This window comes from Lissotriton vulgaris, chromosome 3_1, assembly GCF_964263255.1.
Source record: "Lissotriton vulgaris chromosome 3_1, aLisVul1.2, whole genome shotgun sequence".
In the NCBI taxonomy this organism is placed as follows: Eukaryota; Metazoa; Chordata; class Amphibia; order Caudata; family Salamandridae; genus Lissotriton; species Lissotriton vulgaris.
The window spans coordinates 869,273,393-869,293,848 of record NC_141689.1 but is presented as its reverse complement, the minus strand read 5'-3'; the positions used below and the strand labels follow the sequence as shown (position 1 = coordinate 869,293,848).

Here is a 20,456-nt window from a genome sequence, read left to right as displayed (position 1 = left end):
ACTAAGTTAGCAGTAGAAACTGTTTGGAGACAAAAGGATCATTACAAGCTAGAGATGAGTTATAGTGGCTATGTTACAAACCTTCAAACTATAAAACACCTGGGTTTTAGCCCTATCTTTTTTTTAAAGTGCACTCATGGGAAAATCACTGCTTGTGCTTCAGTTACTTTCTGTTGTGCACATTGAAACGAGCATTGGCAAAGCCAATAGGTCTAGCCTTAACAAGTTGGTGTGATGGGTATTTTTGTATTGCAAGGTTAAGCCACAAAAATAATACAAGACGAAACATGTTGCTCCCTAAATATGTCAGCTATACTCTTGCAATAAAATATTTTATTTACATTTTGAAAAATATAAACCATTGCATGTAACTTTAATAGAATAGTTTGGGTGCCTCATAGCAGGCAGATGTACTTACAATAGGTTTAGAAACTCATTTTTTAATTTTAATACCCATCACAAGAAAATATGATTCTTTTTATTATTGCCACAAAAATGGTACTGTTAATTTTGAATTACAGTAATGCGAACACAGTTTAAACACCTAAAGATGCCTAAAAAAAGTAATACAAATTGATAAAGTACGGAAAGGAAAAGCATTGGTAAATTAACGTATTGACCTCCAAACGTTGGATTAAAATGTAGCTCTTTTTAGGTGGATGTGCACATGTGATCCAGAAAAATTCTGCACTCCACTCACAGTGCAAGAGAGCCCATGACTGAAGTGGACTGCCCCATTTCACTATGCTGTTTGCTATGGTGTGCAAAAGCAAAATGTGAATGACATTCGAACAGTCTGATGGATGAATACAGCTCTCTTACTGTTCTTTAATGGCCCACTCCCTTCTAGTTAAAATGTTTGTGGTTCAGTGAGACACACTTTTCTTGGCACAGGCAGGCGCATACAGGGTGCCATTGAAGTGCCCTTATGGTGAAAAAATCAGTGCTCAGTAGATGGTCTTGCTAAGTTGATCAGATTTCTTCAGCGCTTACCAATCTGCCTATTTTAGCGTTTAGTTCTGCATTTGTGAATAAAAGTGAGGAATTGAGATTGAGTTAGGTGTTTTGGTGAGTGGATGTTTAATTTTGTGTTTCATGTCTGTTTAACTTTGCCAGTTTTAATATAACTGACCTTGTTAAATTTGGTGAGATTAGTCCTTTTTGGTGAGTTTTATTATGTTTTTTGGGAGAGAACGCAGTGTTATAGAATTGGATGCAAGCTTGGAAGATTGGGGTGCAAGTTGTGGATTGCTGAGAACTGGTGGTCGTTGGACTGATCAAGTAAAGAGTTTGTATATAAACTATTTGGTGTTGTTGGCAGGATCTTTTGCAATACGATGTTTTGCAGAGAGTAGTGTGAAATGTTCAGTAATTTTAAGGATTTTAAGGATGGGCAATCTGTTGGAGGTTCGTTATGTCAACAGGTTGGGTGGTCCACGTTCGGAGGGCCTGGTGGAATTTGCAAACATTTTTTGCGAATATTGTTTGTAGAGAGGTCTCTCTGGTCAGGTGGAACATATTCTGGGTTTGTCAAACTCAGTTACACACTGGTTCTCGAGAAATTTCAAGGACTCCAGTGATTGGATGCTGGACAGAGGTGTGTTCAGGAGGTTGAATCGTTTGTGGGGGTCCGTTTCAAGTGGATCTATTTGCGAACAGGGTAAATTGTCAGGTGGAGAAATTTTTCAGTTGGCGTCCGGACCCGGAAGCAGCAGGGATAGATGTTTTCCTGCAAGATTGGAGGAATCTCCAGGCTTACGTGTTTCCACCTTTTGCCATGATAAGCAGAGTTTCAGGGATGATTTGCAAATGGAAGGAGACAGTGGTTGTTGTGACTCCGTTTTGGACCTCTCTAGCTTGGTACCCGATCATGTTGGAGATGAATGTAGATCTTCCAGTTTTGCTGCCAGTTTTTCAATGGATCCTTTGTGGCCCTCAAGGGGAGGTTCACAGTCTTGTGAATGCGGTCCAGCATCAGTTAGTGGCTTGGAGACTTTCAGGAGAGTTTGGGAAAAGCCAGTACGTTATAAAGAAGCTTCAAAGTTTATTGAGGAGTCATGGGCCCCAGGAACAAGGAAGGCTTATAGATTGACCTGGGGAAAGTGGGGTTGCTGGTGTGTTGAAAGGGGGTTGGATCCTGTTTCAGCAGATTTAGTTCAGGTATTGAACTTTTTGTCTGAGTTACTTACTAAAGGTTTAGCTTATAGGACTGTGAATTTGTATGGATCTGCAATTTCTGCGGATCATGTTTTAATTAATGTTTTTTTGGGTGGTCAGGACATTTTGGTAGGAATGTTGTTGAGAAGCATTAGAATTGCTAAACCCTCAGGGACTAAGTACTCGGTTCTTTGGGATGTTTTGAGTGTTTTGTTATTCATTGATTCTTGGAGTGATAATTGTGATTTAAGTCTGAGAGATTTCCCGATTAAATTGACCACATTTTTGTGTCTGATTTCTCAACGCAGGGTTTCTGATGTGAAGGCATTAGAGGTGTCTTTTAGATCTTATAAATCGGAAGGAATTAGACAAAGGACTAAGACGAATTTGTCTACAATTTCTTATCCGTATTTCGATGAGAGGAGGAAGTTGTGTGTGGTTCGTTGTGTTAAGGAATATGAAAAGAGAACATTACTTGTTAGATCCTCTGGTGTTGATCAGTTGTTGATCTCTTTCAAGCATCCTCACAAAGTGGTCTCTTCTCCAACTTTAGCTAGATGGGTGAAGGAAATGTTGGTGAAGTGTGGGTTGGATGTGAGTATGTTTGGAGCGCATTCTATGAGTGGTGCTGCTGCTTCAAAAGCTTGTTTGGTTGGGGGAAGTCTGCAGGACATTTTAATCTCTGCTGATTAGTCTTCTGATACTGTGTTCAGACGTTTTTATTTAAAACCAACTGATAATGCTGCTACATGTTTGATTAATAAGCTTTAAACTTACATAATATTAGCCTCCAGGTCTTGCCATAAAATGTAAATTTTACACAGCCTTAATGGGCAGAAAATCTGTATTTTATTAAAGACAAGGAGGATAATATTATCCCACCCAGGTTTTTTACTCAGCCCTGATATTGTTTTATCTTTTCACAGCTGGTCAAGTCTAAGAGGGATCGGAGTTCGTTTTTGGATGTTCTCTTTGTCGTATTTGTGGATTTCAAGAAGTTTTCGCATCATTTAAAGGAATTTTAATTTTCAAATTTATACTTCCTAAGTTCGCAGTTCAATGAAAAAGGAAGAGGACTTGGTCATTCAATTTGACCAGCTCAGACATTAGTATGAACTTGCACCCACCGAGACCTTCCGGTACATACAAATACGCCACGCACTCTTAGCAGTATTACCGCAAGACACTTAAGTACCTGAGGCTTCCCTCATAGAAGACAGGCTGCTCACAGAATTCATGCCAAAACGTGCCACATCTTTCACCTATCCAAGTTGGTTAATAACCTGCCGGACCCCTCTATGACACTGAGAGAAAGGTGGGCGGCGGATATTGGCGACATGGACGACACAGAATGGCAGGAAGCTTTGGCCTCACCCAAGGAGGGGGGTATCCCAGCAAGATTCAGGCTGGTGCAACTCAAGATTTTACACCGCACATACCTCACCAGGACCACACTACACAGAATAGGCAGAGCACAACAACCGTATTGCCTCAGGGGGTGTGGGGACACTGGCTCTTTCTTTCATATGATATGGGACTGTCCGCTGATAACTGACTACTAGCGGAAGATACTACGAACAATATCGCAGACTGTGAACGTCTCTCTGATGCCAGAGCCACGTCGATGCCTTCTAAATGTGTGGGAGCCCAATGACCTATCGCAACAAAGGCTGACATGGGTAACATTGGGCCTCATGGTGGCAAAACTAAATATAGCGCAAAAATGGGGGGCTGCTGAGCTGCTGTCATTGACGGCCTGGTGTAAGGACATGGACATCATTATGTTAACAGAAAGAACTGTGTACAAGAACCGGAGGTGCCCCCGGAAATGGACCAAAATACGGGCAGCATGGAACATGTACAGGGGGGACATTTGCGAACCGATATCGGAGTCTGATGAGGGCAGATCAGATTAAGAACTTGGGGAGGGATAAGGGAGGTGGATTGGTGGGGCCAGTTTTAGCTAATACACTGCACAGCTGGTGGGAAGTGGTGGAAGAAGAAGAATTGTGTCTATAACTGTATATGTAAATTGTAACCTATGACTCTGTACATGCTAATAGTCTTGCCGATGCTATGAAGAGAAACAATAAAAACAGTTTTTTAAAAAAAATGTTTTTAAAAAGGAAGAGGACTGGGTGCTGGGGCGTTTTATGCTTTTTGAAATGTTTTGAATGTTCTAAGTTCTTAAGTCTAGAGGCTTTGAATATGCTGCTGAGTGCTGACAATAAAGGAAATATTGCATAATATTATTCTCTGTCTCTTTAGAAAATCCAGATTTTCTGCCCATCAAGGCTGTGGAAAATCTAAATTTCATAGACACCTTACATTAGCCAATTGGAATGGATCATGGAAGAGTTTGAACATCAATCATTTTTTCTCTGCTTGTGCAAGAATGCTTTAAAAATGAGATATTTTCTATTCTTGCAGTGGCACACAACTGGTTATTTACTAGGCATGTGCGAGTTGGGCACTGGTCAACAACTAGATGTCAGACCCACAGTACACTTGTTCTGTTTTTTTGCCAGGTGCCACTAGCACCTAATTCTAGGTATAACAAGCATTTACAATGCAATGGTCTCGGCATCATTAAAGGTAGAGCTATTGGCATTGCTCATGACATTTCTTTTTTTTTTTTTTTAAATCATCAATGGCATTGTCATTTACATTGCCAATAGCTTAATAGTTAAATAAATGGCATTGTCATTTACAATGCCAATAGCTACACCCTACACAGAGCCACCCTCACACAGACACACTCAACAGCACTCTGCACTCAAAAGCACACAGCACTCTGCAGCACACAGCGCTCTGCAGCACACAGCACTCTACAGCGCTCTGCAGCACACAGCGCTCTGCAGCACACAGCGCTTTGCAGCACACAGCATCTACAGCACACAGCACTCTACAGCACTCTACACTACTCTGCACTCTACAGCACTCAAAAGCACTCTACAGCACTCAAAAGCACTCTACAGCACTCAAAAGCACTCTACAGCACTCTGCATTCTACAGCACTCTGCACTCTACAGCACTCTGCAGCACACAGCACTCTACAGTGTGTGTGTGGTATGTGTGTGTGTGGTATGTGTGTGTGGTGTATGTGTGTGTGGTGTGTGTATGGTGTGTGTGGTCTTATGTGTGTGGTGGACTTAGTTTGAGTGTTCATTTCCTGCACACTCACACACTACCCCTACACATTCACACACTGCTCACCCTGCACACTCACACTGTTCACCTTGCATAGTCACACACTGTTCATCCTGCACACTCACACACTGTGCACCCTGCACACTTACACACTGTTCATCCTGCACACTTACACACTGTGCACCCTGCACACTTACACACTGTTCACCCTGCACACTTACACACTGTTCACCCTGCACACTTACACACTGTTCACCCTGCACACTTACACACTGTTCACCCTGCACACTCACACTGTTTACCCTGCACACACACACACCGCAGTCACTGTCACTCTGCAGTCCGCAAGATTTTGAAAGGTAACTGGAAAGTATACACCGGTGTTCCTAAAGCAAACATGTGGTCAGGGATCAAAAAGGTACTCTTTTCTGCATTAGATAGCGACTCTTCCCATATGTTCTGATAACGATGTGCGGCAGCAGATGGTGCTGTTCAGATAACTTGCTGAACAAAGGATCAGGTGACCTAATGTTCCCAGAGTGAGACGACCCTTAACAGCTCCTCCTTCTTGGTTCTGGTTTTACTGCCATGCATTTACCTCTGAATGTGTGGTGCCAGGAGCTTTGCTTGCCATAGTTAAGCCACATGATTTCTTGCCACAGCATATCCTACTTTAGGGATATCCTGCAGCATATCCCTTCCTTGAAGTGCCCATGAGCAAATTTAACTTTTCCTCTGTTGAATTTCAAATTTTGCATGCCCCTAATCTTTTGATACTTTTCTTCTGTTGTGGAGCTCGCTATCAGTGGATTGGCCATCACTTACTGCAGTGGGAAGGAGCACAGAAACTTGAAATCTACATCATCTCTGAAGGACAGCGGTACTAGATGAAGCAGTGTGTGGGGTACTGCGCCCGTGAGGGGGACGAGGCCCTACTCACAGAAGAATTTGGCCACGATCTGTGCGCTGCCCTTCAAAGTGATGCCCTCCTTGACAAATTGCTGGTGCGACATGTTACCGATCTTTTTCTGCACACAGGGCGAGAGTGCGCCGTACTGTCCAAATAAAATCTCGCGCGAAATCCCGCCCCCTAAAACAGCTAAGCCATGTGACCCTAGAAACAACAAGTATTTTATTTGCGGCTTTACATAGAGTTTGCACCACTGCAATTTCTTGCATTCCATGCCCCGACAGAAAAGTGTTACAAAATAAAACTTATGTCTTCACACTAAATTACTGTCTTGGGATACGTTTTACATAACCATCAACTAAGTGTGTTTTCACGGACCAGGAATGCGACCCGTGTTGACCGCGGCTTTCTGGGGTCCAAGCAGTTATTTCAATTGTTGCATACACACCTAGACTCAAACAAGTAAGGGGTGGGGCTCTCTTGACCACCCACCCCCGCCCCCAATCTTCAATTTCCGGGAAGGAAATAGTAAGCTTGAAGCTTTCCATAATGTGACAGATGTTTTCACGTGATGAAGTGAATTCTCACTGCCCCGAACCTCAAAGTTAAAAAAGTTTACATACATTATGGGCAGAATGAGTGAAGGGAAAACAAAACATCTCTGGGTAGCTGTGTGTTTTGTGATGGTGCAAGGCATAACTAGACTCATAACGTTTAAAGGGCGTCTGGAATAGGAAAGAGTGAAAGGAATCTATATACCCGATGAGACCGAAATAACTAAGTGCGGCAACACGTGTTCACAGGCTTCCTGTGTTGAGGGGGTGCCTCCAGAGCAGATACCCGAGGCATCGGGGCGATCACGGGGGTGACCTCCCACACAAACACTATCAGAAGCAGCAGGCATTACAGGTGTCTCAGACTGACAAACGTGGGGGAGGGGAGGCTTTAAAAGAAGGGAAAGTTTGAAATCTGATTAGGCACGGTCACCCACCCCGACCCCTTCCGCAGGCTACATTTTAAAAGTATTTTCGCGGCTCTCACCATTCCCTCACCAAAAATGCTTAAGGAGGGAGCATGAATGAATCGCACTGTCCCTTCACGGAGCCCCACACTGCTCAGGTCATGGCGCCTAGTACGGCCGCACGTCTTCCACTGAGGCAACTGGCATTAACAGATTTGTTTCTTAGATGTCCTTTTCTGTTACAACGCTGGTATTCCGCGGCGCTGCATTCTTTTAGTTGTGGCCGAAGGCAAGGCGATTCTAAGTAATATCTTCGTGACCCACCAGAGCAGTCTGGGAACATTGAGGTTCAACTTAACTCTGCACTAAATGACCACACTTAAGCCTTGTTTATGCCTACCAGCAACTCACAAATTCCTGTCAGGTGTAAACGTATTTACTATTGCGGATTTGTCCAGCATGAGAAATCGCCAGTAATATGTCTCACTCAAAGGCTGGGAAGTTGGTTTTCCAAGGTGCAGTTTCACTTGAGGCTTCGCTAATGTCCAGAAAGATTGACACTGAAATTTCGATCCGACTCCTTTGTTCCCTGAAAATGGTCAGAGATTTACTCCAGGCGAGGTTTGACCTAACTCCTAGGATCGAAGAATTCTTGGTGGAGAACGTCACGGATCACGGAACTACCCCCTGTTTATCTGGCGGGGGGGCTGACTTCACACCTGCAGACACCCTACTAATAAAGAAAGAGGCCCCAGCAGGAGACGCTGCCGAAGAACAGAAAGTCTCACACACAGGCGTGCTTGTAGGGAAAGTGCTAGGCCGCATACTCAGTCCGGATGAATGACCCTGACGGGGGGCGGGAGATAGTCACGTCAGCCTAATGGCTGTTGTACGCTGCCTTACAGGGGTGAGGAACATTCTAGGTGCATGGGGATCTTTTATCCATCAAAAGGAGAATATCCATCCACTGGAAGAGAGCTCGGAAAGTAAAGATAGTCCACCTAGAGAAAGACGAATCACTGGCAGAAAGCCCCTCACTCACCATTACACCGAGAGACAGTAAACCATTATCAAATGACCCCCGGCGAAAACAGACACGCAGAGCCCGACAGAGAAAAGAAAACACTCTTCAACGCCCATGAAGTCTCGGGAAGCAACTTGGAAAATCCTTTTAACTTAGATGGCGCTGCGCTTGTAAATAGCGCTCGGTGTGGATCTGCTTCACGGGGGCTTCCTACCAGGCAGGCAGGAGGCTTTAGGAGAATCAATACGGACCTTCCGGTCTACTGCGGCCCCCGGGAGTGTTGTGCACAATGTACCTTATTGACTTGCAGCAGCTCTAGGGACAGCGAGGTTCACCTTCCTTGCAAACAAAACGAAATGGCGGCCGGCAAGCTCCGCCTTTTTTTCGGATTTGGGGGCGTGTTCGGTGGGCGTGGCTAAAAAGTGGAAAGAAGAACACCGAACACACCTCCAAATCCGAAAAGGACCGAGCCTATTTGGAGTGATGGCTCTCTCCTCCAATGGCTGGCCTCCATTTAGGAAGCCAGCCAATGGGAGAGAGCCAAAATTAGAGGCGGGATAAAGAGCCCCTCTAAGAAACATAAGATCTCGCTACTTCCGGTTCTGCCGAACCGGATAGTACCTCGACCTAAAAACGAGTCCTTCAGGAAAAGTAAAAACAAGGCAGCTGCAGCTTCGGGTACAATCTGGTGTGATAGCCACATAAGCTGCCTAATAATGACGCAGGCCTGCATTACATTAAAAATCTATCAATGATGCTACAGTGGAGGCCCTGGTCAGCAAGGTTGCTTGGACATAATACACACTCTGCCCTCCTTGTGATGCCTCTGTTGTTAACAATAGCAAACATTATTGCATGCTCCCCCAAATTATACTTTAAATTATATTCTGGAATAACAAACCAATTACGTCTGGGAGAGGCAGCTATTTGTTTACATGGTAACAAGTCTATCTGGACAGTTTCTAAGCTGCCTGTGTTTGCTGGAATTTAATTCAGGGTAGTTTAGTAGACACCTCAGATAGAGGACGCCTATCCTTCTGTGGAACGTATGTCAACATGTTTAGGATTATAACATTCACATTGTCCATTTATTTAGGTCCATAGTTTTTCCAGAACTTTAGTAGGAAACAGCTTCTTTCTTTGTATAAATGATGACCGGCTTTTTCACGTTCGACGTAAGAATTTTTTTCCGACAAAGAGCACTATGGAATGTGTTAGTCATTGTGAAAATATCACCCCTTGACTCTGTGACTTTCAACTGAAGCAGTGAGACATCCCAAAGTGAATGTGATTCTAACAAGTCACCTAGGAAAAGAGTTGGGTATAGGAAAGAGAAAATTAAACTATAACAAAGGTGAGACGTACACCATCTGCCTCCTCCAGGCTGCCCAGAACCCTAATGGTTACACAGTACTGTGGGCCAGGCTTGCAGTATGTGTCAATCTACAGCATAGGAGTTGTTTTAGTAAGTAAGATGTTGCTTAATGCAGTCATAAGAGAAGCATCAATTTTAGAAGCTTATTTTTTTTAATTCTGTATGAAAAACTAAGACCCCCTACTTCTACATTCCACATTGAATGTCAAGCTTCTGGAGATAAACAGGCAGGTGTGGATGGTGGAAATTAATGCCACAATATCAACCCCCAAAATACCGACCAACATCTATACTGGGCCCATAACTCCTGAAATACTGTCAATGTAAGTTGTAGATTTTCCATCATTAACTCATCGATGACAATATTTGGTGGTCCATATTATGGCTCTGATATATCTGTAGGTTGATTTTTCACAGCGATACTGTGGCACAGCACAGCTACGGAGGTTCCGTTAACATTCTACTCCTCACTCTGTGAGGGGAAATAACTTGGGGGCCTGGGAGTGATGCAGAGAAGGCCATCTGTCTACAGGAAGGTCATGGCCATCTGTCTATAGGATAGTCATTCTCTTTCTAAAGGCACATTGCTCTCATTTTCAGGAGTCAACATAGCGTGCATATCTCCATTCTCAGGTATGCGTCTTTAGTATCTAAAAGGTAAAGACACAGCAGTTAGCAAGTACTGCCAAATATCTGGGATTTGGGATCTCCAAAAACTATTATGAGTCTGAGACATTAGGGAATTCATTCCAGAGCAAGATTTAAAGTCCTTAGTCCAAATACTTGCCCTCTCCAGACTGAAATACTTGTCCTTTCCAGGCTGAAGTAAGAGAACTCACTCCTGTCTGCTCCCTCAAAATCTTGTTTATCACACCCTGAGAATATTTCAGGCAACCACCTGTTTCGTCAAAGGTCACAGGAAATTCAACCACATTATTGTAGCTTCTTACAATGCTACCTATTGAAGCAAAGCTGGGTTCTATCACTCCCAATGTATTTCATCTTTCTGGTAACTCATATCTGGCTGGAAAGCTGAAAATCTCTGGTGCTCAACAGGGTTCAGGGAGTGCCGCATCCCTTCATTCTGTAGGATGCCTTCTCTGGCAATGCCACCTGGATTTAGAACTCCCAGCCTTACTATAACGAATCATATAACCTTCAAAAAGGAACTCAAAATAACTCAAAGATGTATATATACTGTCAGTTTGACTAGAGTCATTTTCTCAATTCTTTCGAGTCTTAACTGTTATTGTTATAAAACATTTATTTACATGTTTAAACTACCTACTCTCTTATAAAGCTCTCTGTCAGACCCTTAGGGCGAGTAAGCACTATATAAAATCACAAATAAATAAGTGTGTTTGTTTCAACAGCTGTCGCCCCAAGAAGCCAGTGACCTGTGTGAGCTGAAAGCTTTACTGCGCTGGCGCAGGCTCCGGGACGAGGTGGAGAACTCCGAAGGCGAGCTGCAAGTGTTGAGGTACAGGCGTTGGGCTGTGTGTCCTTTCCGTTTCCGCTTTCTTGAGTTCCCGCCCTTCCTTTCTGTTCCCAGCGCCAAAAAGTAGATGTAAACAAGCCGAAGCCGAAGCCTTCGGTCTGGAAACTGTGCAAGTCTCCCCTTTCTTAAAGCGCATAACATCCAACCGAATCCTGAAAAACGTTATATTTCTAAAGTATTTTTTGTTTCCTATGGTGTGGGCTGCTGTAATTGGCTCCTTCCATTTTCCGAGTGTTGAGGAAAGAAAATACACTCGACAACAACAACCGAAATGCACTGAATAAAGTTCCTTGTTTGAAGAGCTACTTCATGTGGTGACCGCAGACTGAGGGGGAGAAAAAATGCGAGTGCAGGACTGGCCCAGGCCGGAGAATGTTTGAGAAACCAAGGAGAAGTAGAAAAAACACAGACTTAAAACATTCTTGGTGATTGCAGATGTTATCTCGGTGTGTGCTTTGGCTCTGCTGACACGGGGTGGTCGGAAGCGTCCGAGGACAATAGTTCACTTCCATGGGCATCGCGATCGAGGCAAGATGGCTAGGAAGAGGGAGGGGCGGGGCTTGCCTCCCCTGCACATTGAGCCATTGCAACTACTAGCGGCCTTCTAATTACTACTTTCTAATCCCAACCACATTGTTCAACGTGGGAGAGGTCATACTGGCAGCCGTGCAGGAGTTGTTCCCTTTTCAGACGCAGTTACTATACCTTTTGCGTTAACATAAAACCCCATTTGAACAAGGCTGGGCTGGTACTGAGTGTCTGCACCAGGGTCGGATTGGGATCACAATTCGGCCCACATTCAAGGGGCGTGCCCTTTCATGAAACAGCATTTGCACAGACAAGGAATGAAAGTGGGAGGATACTGTTCTTGCACACGACACAGGGCCAAGGTGACAATGGCCTACATGCTGAGCAACTAAAAAAAATAGCAAGTCCCCTTTTTGTCACAAAATTATTCCAGCCCTCCAGCACAGGAGCACCTGAAAAGCAGCAAAGCCCCTGCTATTATCAACCTACTCAGCCCTCCCCAGACCTTCAGCTAAGGAGCACATGAACAGAGGTAAGGCCCCTGCAATTAGTAAATTTATCAACCCTCCAGGCCTTGGGAAAATGTCCTGGCAGGGGTGCACAAAACACAGCTTTCTGGGTCATCCAAGGTAGCCAGGTAGCCAGGGGGGAGGCTGAGGTGAAGCTGGTGCATGGGAAGTGCCTTCCCAGTGTGTTCTGGCAGTTTGAGTATTTACCATTTACTGTAGTATTACCCTTGTACCTGTGTATGGTACCCTTTTGTAACTTGCACAAGTCACTTTTCTCTTGTAACACACTGTTTGCTACCTCTCACTTTTGTTTGCTTTAGATACTTGCACAAGTGCCACCATTGCCTACTTAACGTTTGTTCTTGTGCTGGGGTGTCTGCCATTAATTGCAGTATTATACCTCTACTTGTATTTTGTACGCTTTTGTAACCTGCACACATATCTCTTTTTCCTCCCGTAATGTATCGTTTGCTCCTCTTGTATTTTGGTTGCTCACTATTGTCACTTTTGATTCATGTAACTTAACGTTTGCTTTTGTAATTTGTCCACTTATAATTTTCTCCTCATGTATTATTGCTGTTCCTATTGTGAAGCGCTCTGACACCTTCGGGTAAAGTCTGCGCTATATAAAATCGCATAAATAAATAAATAAAACAAAAAAATTCCAAACATCACCAGCCCCCCACAGCAAGACCCATTCTTCCTCGCCCACTATGCCCTGAATGTGAAGGGCTGTGGGCGAGGTGTTAAGACTAACACCGTTTCTGGGCTGCATGGGCACCAGGGGGCCGAGGTGCAAATGGCTCAAAGGCCTGAGAAACACCTGGCCCCCAGGGAGGCCGATTCTTGAAAACAATCACCCCTCCCCAGCCCAGCCTCAGCTTGATTGCTTGGCAGGGCAGGGGTGAAGGAGAGGCCACAGCTGACAATCGCTGTCTGGCCGCACAGCAAGGCTGCTTTAATTTTCTCTGTCTGTCTCCGTGCACTCTGTGCGCCGGTTTTTTTTCTCCCCTTTCCTAGTCCACTGTCTGTGGACTGGGACAGGGGAGAAAAAAACGGCCCACAGAGGGCACTGAGGCACCGGCCCTTCGGCCCATTCCCGAATGCCCGCCTTGCCAATCCGCCCCTGGTCTGCACCACTTCTATTTGAAACGGAGGGTACCTGCACGTTTCAGCATTGCTACAATACTTTTCATCATAGATTACCGGCACTTTTCAGGAGTAAACGGGTAGACAACAGTGAGTGCCAGCACGTCTAGCTATCCATTTAAAGCACTGCATTTTATCGCATTAGTCGTCCATAACTGTGACACGGTTATAGATTGGTGCCCCATCCCGCTCATCCACCTTGACCGGCCTTACTTCGGGCGGCCGTCAGCTCTGGAAAAAGAGCAAGGGACATTCCCAAAGCCAGTAGGTCTGACTTTAATGCCCTAATCAGGGCTTTAAGGGGGATGAAAAAACGGGGGGCTCTCAAAGGGGCGTAGCAAATTCAGTTAAGGGCGTGACTTAAAACGTGTGAGCTAAAAATCTGTGCTTAGCATAGAGGGCCACCTGACTGACATTGTGCTGCTTCTGTGATTGAATCCTGATATATAATACAATAAGTAAGATTATACCTACAACCAGTGCTTTAAATGAGCTGGTACGGGCCGGTACTGAGTACCAGCACTGTTTTATTTTGAGAGGGAGGGTACCTCCACTTCTGAAGAGTGATGTAATCGGTTTCATTGGGGGGTACCAGTACAGAGTTCCTGCAACATTATTATTCCATTCCAAGCACTGCCTACAACAAGCTAGGGCTGTTGGCTTTGTCAATGGCTGTTAGTTGCATAAGATACATAAGCAACAACTATGGCTTCGTTGTATATAATATTGAAAATACTTCAGTTCTGAAATGATGAGACTGTAAAGAACTACAAGGATTCTCTTTAAAGTTACTTCAAAAGCAGTGAAGGGTGGCACTGCTGCAGAGTTTTTTTTTCACCCCAAGGGTGAGGGCAAAAATGGAGAGCCCGATAAAGACCCGTTTAGGCTCCTGCTTTTTAGAACTGCCAGTGATGATCACCTGCAAGACCCAGCCCAATTAAAGCCCTGGCACTAATGCATGTAAACTGCTTTGAATACGTTACAACATCAGTCCTTAACCTGTGGCCGAGGACCGTGCTCACAGGTCCACGATTGTTTAGAAAATTCAATACTATTAGCAGATTACTAAACTACCTGCACATAACAATGCATAACGGAACTATTCTAAACATTCTTTAAATGTGAAGACATTTGAAATTGTAAGCTAAAATAAAGGGGGTATCCTTATCTTGATTCATGGGAGCAGCACAAGTATGACAAATGTAATCTAGTATGGAGGACTTGTAATATCACCTGAAGCAGTGCTGGTGTGCACCAACATAAAAAGAGCATGCTTTTGGAGCAAAAAGAGAAAGGGCTTGATTTAAATCTCGGCAGACGGGTCACTCCGTCACAACGTTGACAGATATCCTGTTTGCCAAAGTATAAATCCCATAGAATATAATGGGATTTATATTTCGGCAGACGTGATAGTCGTCACTGTTCCGACCGTACCATTGAAATTTCAATTTTTGTTTGTGAGTTCAAGAATATTTCATAATTGCAGGTGGGCGGGGCTGCTCTGCTCTCCCAGCAGGGCAGAGGAGAGAGGAGTGGTGTGCATACTCCTAAGTGCGCAAAAACTGTTTGGTCGGCCCTCTCAGACCACCCTAACCAGTCATGCGCACTCTGCCCTTCTCCATGCGGGTTGCTTTGCAGCCTGCCTGGAGAACATGCCCACCCCATAAGCCCCTGGCTGGACGCCATCCAGACCAATCACAACGCTACTTGCAGCGTTGTGATTGGATTAGGGGAGGGAGCCTGGCAGCGTGCTTCCAGTTCCTGCCGGAGGCAGGAGAGTTGGAGCCGAGAAGACACGGGACCCGGCCTCAAACTAAGTTAAAATTATTCTTTTAATTTTTGTTTTTTTTATTAACTTCTCTGTGTGACCTCCCCCGCAACACCCCTCACAGCGCAACCCCCCACGCTTCCGCCCCCCCCACCCGTGAGTCATGCTGGCCACGACTGCCCCTGTGTAGTGTGTGGTGTCTTGGGAGGGGACATTATGCAGTTGATGTCTTCTGGGATACAGTGCCTAGTCTTTCGAGGGCCGGCAGTGTAGAATATTGTGGAGGGCAGTGTCTTCTAGGCACTGAGTGGAGTCTTGGGAAAATGAGATGTAGTTGGTGTCCTCGGGATCTATGCTTTAACTGTGTTGAAGAAAACAAATGAGGGAATCTCTAAAAAGGTGTATGGTCAACAAAGCATAACTAGGAATCATTTCCAAACGGGTTGGCCTATCTAATTAAGCGTGTGGATTTAAATATATGAACTAAAATCCTGCAAATCAAGTCAGCCTGTCCACTACCTAATATTTCCTTGACATTCTGTGAGTTTTCTGTAATTACATTCATATATATCACTTAAAACAACCCAGACATATTTGCTTTGCCAATGCTTTTTAACAGTATCAAATAAGTGAGTAACAACAATGATTTTGTTGCGAATAATTAGAATTTAAAATATTTCTATTCTGAAAATGTGAGACTACGAACTAAACATTAATAAGGTCTCTGGAATGGGTAGTGGTATTCAGTGTTCCAGTCATTGTCGCTCTCTAGTTTGCGCCACTTTCCTCAGCAATCTCTGTTACTCATTTGCACCTATTTTCCCCCAACATCATTCTCATATTCTCCATGCGCATGCATCTTATACATCTTCTTCCTCTACATCACTGTCTTCTCATTCTGTCCTTTTGTATGAACTTCCTTGTGTCACCTTCCCTTCACCATGGTCTCTCGCGTACACACACGGTCTACTCGCATGTACGTTCACCATTAACTTTAACCATAGCACTGTCAATGTTTCAACAGCTGTTTATTCCTCCTCACACTCTTTCACATAAAATGGTAATTAAAATGGACACATTTAGTTCCATCACTCTCTGCTCTCTGCAGAGAGGCCAGTGAATGGATGAGCATGCGATTTGAAACTTGCTTGTGGCCCACTGTCAGGCACAGTGAGAATCTTTCAGTCTTCAGCCTTAAAGTCAGAGCTCCCGTTGTACCCCTTCACGAACACCCGCACAAGCTGAACTCACCCTTACGCCTAGATGCTACTCAGTTGACAGTATGCAGTCATATGGAGCATGAAAAACATCTAGAAAAAGCAAATACTCCTAGGGAATGGAATGTAAAATGTAAAAAGCAACCGAATCGCTAGCATAAATTAACTTTAGGGTGTTTACTACCAAAGGCAAGAAATAGATCAGAAAAGTTAAGGTCCCAGTCGAGACTCATTTGAAAGTTAGTCTTTACTTACCACCAGTTCGAAGACCCAATAGGACCCGCCCCACTTAAAGCCTTGCTGGGGATAGTGTATGGTGTGATGAAGTAGGGAAGTAGTTGGTATTATGGGGCAGTATACAGCCAGTCTGTTTTTGGATTGTAGTACACCACTGCATGGCTTTCTTGGAACTGGGACTGTGGTTTATATCCTAGGGAAAAACAACAAAATGAAAAAGTACTTTTTTATCTATGCAATGCACTGAATGAGACAAATAATTTATTGTGTGATAATTCGGTGGATGTTTGAGCTGTAAAGTAATCCCTCGTGCATTGCAATGTAAGCACTCTCTATAGGAGGGAGAATTATGCACAAACAGGTGATACCTTGGAGCGAGAGTTTAACACTCCCCTGGGTAAAGCCAAAGTTCACTCTATATATTTTGAAGAACTGTTAACAATAAGTCTCCCAAACAGCTGCGCTGTCAAGCCAGACCTAAAAATCACACAGCTGCGTCCCTGGAGTCAAGCTGCCTGTGGTGTCACCAAGTCCTCATAACTACTGTATAGATTGTAATAGCTGCTGTGTTGATTGACGCTGATGAATCATGCTCTTTCTACACTGGGACGGATGACTCACATTTGCAAACCGCGCGTGCAGTGTGGTGATAGGTGCACACACAAAGGAAACGCTTATCACCAGCAGCCACACAGACATGACTAACAGAACTGCTGATGAGCTTTTCCCCTTTGTAAATAATGCAATATGTTTTGTCTTGAAGCAGGGGCTTAGTGACAGAGGCCTTATCGGGGTCATTGTTACCCTATGTTTCTTTTACGCTGTAAGGATAGCCTCATTCAGCTCGGTTGTATAGTGGTGGGCAATGTTTTTTCTTTCGCTTTTCCCTTTCGACTGAGAGGGGTCTGGAGGGAGATTTAGGACTCTGTTACCTGCAGGATGAAAAGATACGATAAATAGCCCTCTGATACCCCATGTTACCTCCTGTCTCCAATGCTCTTTGGTATTCTTCATTCTTTTGCCCTCATGCTCCTTCCCTTACTCTTCAGGCAGAGCAGAGCCAGGCCTCTTCCGGTCCCTCCCCTTCCGCCCCTTGTAATACAATATGCGTACTGTTGTCCTAGAATGCCTCATGGCCTGGTGCTCGGTGGCATTGCTTATTACCACAGTTGTGTTTACGAGTGCAATCACTCCCCACCATACGTCATCTTCCCGCTGCACTCTCCTCACCGTTCTGCCCTTCGCTTCCTATGCTCAACCAATGTAAAGTACCACTAAAATTATACTGAAGCAACGCTATGCAAAACAAGTAAAATAAATATATGAACGAAACTATGCATGTTTATCCCTGAGATCCATTTCCCTGCACATGCTGCATGAATGAGAGCTAAGCCACTCTACCAAGGATCTAGGTGCCTGATTGCTTGTAGCTCCAATGTTGAACCGGGCCTGAGCACAACGATGATTTTGTCCACCACAAAATCTGACTTTGCTTTTATTGTTTATTTTTGTTTATCGTATTTAATTAAGAATAAAAACATAAAACAGTGCGATAATTTCCTCAGTTTCCCTCCTTCCAAATCAAGAAACTGCCCTACCACCTCAAAATCTCCTCTTATCCAAATAATTACAAATTACAAGCAAACAAATTGATTACAATTTCAAATACAAACAAGTGGCAGCTTTATCTGTTTCAGTTCCAGGTGTCCTTCTTTGCCACATAATATAGGTCGAAGAGGGAAACCTCTAAAATATGTAAGGCTCTCAGCCATCATGGACATTGCAGTTCTTGAAATAAAGTCTCTATACAAGTAGGTTAAAAGCATCTCCCACTGTTTCCTAAATTCCCCTTGCTTCCCTTTGTGTAGTTTTTTTTCCATTGCTAGGATCTACCAAATCCTAACCAACCAAGCCGCCTCCCTGGAACCCAGTTGTACCGCAGAGTGACAGTATATACTGTTCTTCTGCTAGAAATGCATAGGAAATCATTTTTCTTTCATACAAGTGGTACATTTCCTCACAAGGGGCTCAAAGAAGGCGACCTTGTGGCAGTGTGCCAAGTGGGAACCAGTGGCATCCTCAATTGTTTTAAGAACGCACATCCAAAAGGTCCGACATTTCGGGCAAAATCAGCGCTCACGAGTTAGAGCCAAGCTCCAATCCCCTACGTCCTAGCCTACAGCACAAATACCTCTCGTATGGCCTATGGTATTTAATTTAGTGGGGGTGTAATACCAGCAATATAGTATTTTCAAGAGAGTTTCTGTACTGCTAATGTGTCTGGCTGTGGTGCTCCCCTGGTTACTATATCTTCGCATCTGTGGTCATCATTAAGCTTGATAGCAAGCAATTGTTCCCATGCATCTTCGAGAGAGAGTCTCTTATCTAGTTGCTGTGTATTAAGTAACTAGTATAGCCTAGACACCATCCTCGCCTCACTGTCATTGCAGAGGAGGTTATTTTCAAATGTGACAAAGTCTCTCGTCGGTGTCTTTTGTTATATGTGGCTGGAGGACCCAGTGTTGCACCAGAAGATACCTAAAATTCTCACTTTCCTGGAGCCCATAGTCATCTTTAAGTTGGTCAGTGGGCTTTATTTGACCCCCTTCATATATATTATTTAGTGCTGTACAACCTGTGTACTACCAGCTCAAGAAGTCCCGTCTGTCCCGACCGGGGAAAATTCCTTGGTGCCCATAGGAGTGTGAATGGGGAAGGGAATGTGGATAAACCTCTCCGTACACCTGTAGTATCCCAGACTCCCAGGGTTGAAGCTGTGATTGTGATGATATAAAAGGCATTGACTCAACAAAGAAGAGGGAAAACGGGGAATCAACAATAGAGCATGTCAGCTTTTTTTTTTTTTAAACCTTTATTTTCGAAGTTTTCCATAATTGCACATTACAGAATCAATGATACGTTAATAAGTAAAGATACATACGTTTTTCACGCTTTCACATATCTTCACTCTACTTTGTCACATCATTATGCAGTGTTCTACTTGTTACGCCTTTGACAATGACACACTCTGTACAGTTGCGATTGAGTATCTTGGGTACATCTGACTAGTCATGCTTTAGTTAAAAAGCTCTAATATTTTAGCCTCATTAACCATGCCTCCCTTCTGCGGGTGTGTTCTGCCAGACATCATGTAAAGGTGTGCACTGGTTAAGTATTTGTCATGTCTTGAAGTGTTGAGTCCTGCGCGCCTTTATCTCACCCACCGCCTTCCGGCACCAGGCCACTAGCCAATTGTCAGCCAGTGTCCTGTCGCCGGGATTCTACATTTGCCCGATATGGGCCCCAGATGTCCTTGGGGTGCAAAGTACTCCGCATTATGCTGGCGTAAACGTAGCTGTTGGTACTGCAGTACGCCAGACTACGTAGTCAGCCCTGCAGAGTAGGAACTTTCCTGCTGCCCCACGCTAATGCTACTTCTCTTTGGCCAGCAATAAACACAAAAACGCAAACCGTCTGACTTTCTAGGGGAAATTTACAGTGTATCCCAACAATGCCACTTCAGGCGTGGGTATAAGGGTAATATTAATTATGGTACCCATTACTGAGTGTGTTTGTTCCCAATAATTCTGTAATCTAGGGCAATACCACGATAAGTGTGCAAAGTCTGCGTGGGGGGCACTATATTTCAGACTGTGATGAGGCCTGGAGGTGTCAATCCGGTGAGTTTTCGCCGGGGTACAATAACTGTGGTATAAGAACTTGAAATGAAGCAACTTATGTCTGCTGTTGAGTGAGACTTCCCATGTTACCGCGGAGCACTTGGCCCATTGGTCATCAGTAATGTCTCGACCCAGGTCTTCCTCCCATTCTTTATGCACCCTATCATCCCTCACTGGTCAGATGTTTGCGCATTCTTCATAGAGTCTCGAGATGAGGTGTGGTCTAGTTTCTTTTTTAATGATCAGTGTTAGCAGGACGAAAGAGTCTGGTTCCACCGGGTAGGATGGTAGTG

The 20,456-nt window shown here is 44.3% G+C and overlaps 1 protein-coding gene across 1 annotated transcript in view; it reads left to right on the top strand.

Annotated features, from left to right (window-relative positions):
* The window catches only part of AOPEP (aminopeptidase O (putative)), a 1,575,581-nt gene that overhangs the window by 722,293 nt on the left and 832,832 nt on the right, over positions 1–20,456 (top strand). The window contains exon 7 of the mRNA XM_086961188.1: positions 10,951–11,057. Coding sequence (XP_086817314.1) covers positions 10,951–11,057 — 107 coding nt within the window. The remainder of the gene's footprint in view (positions 1–10,950; positions 11,058–20,456) is intronic.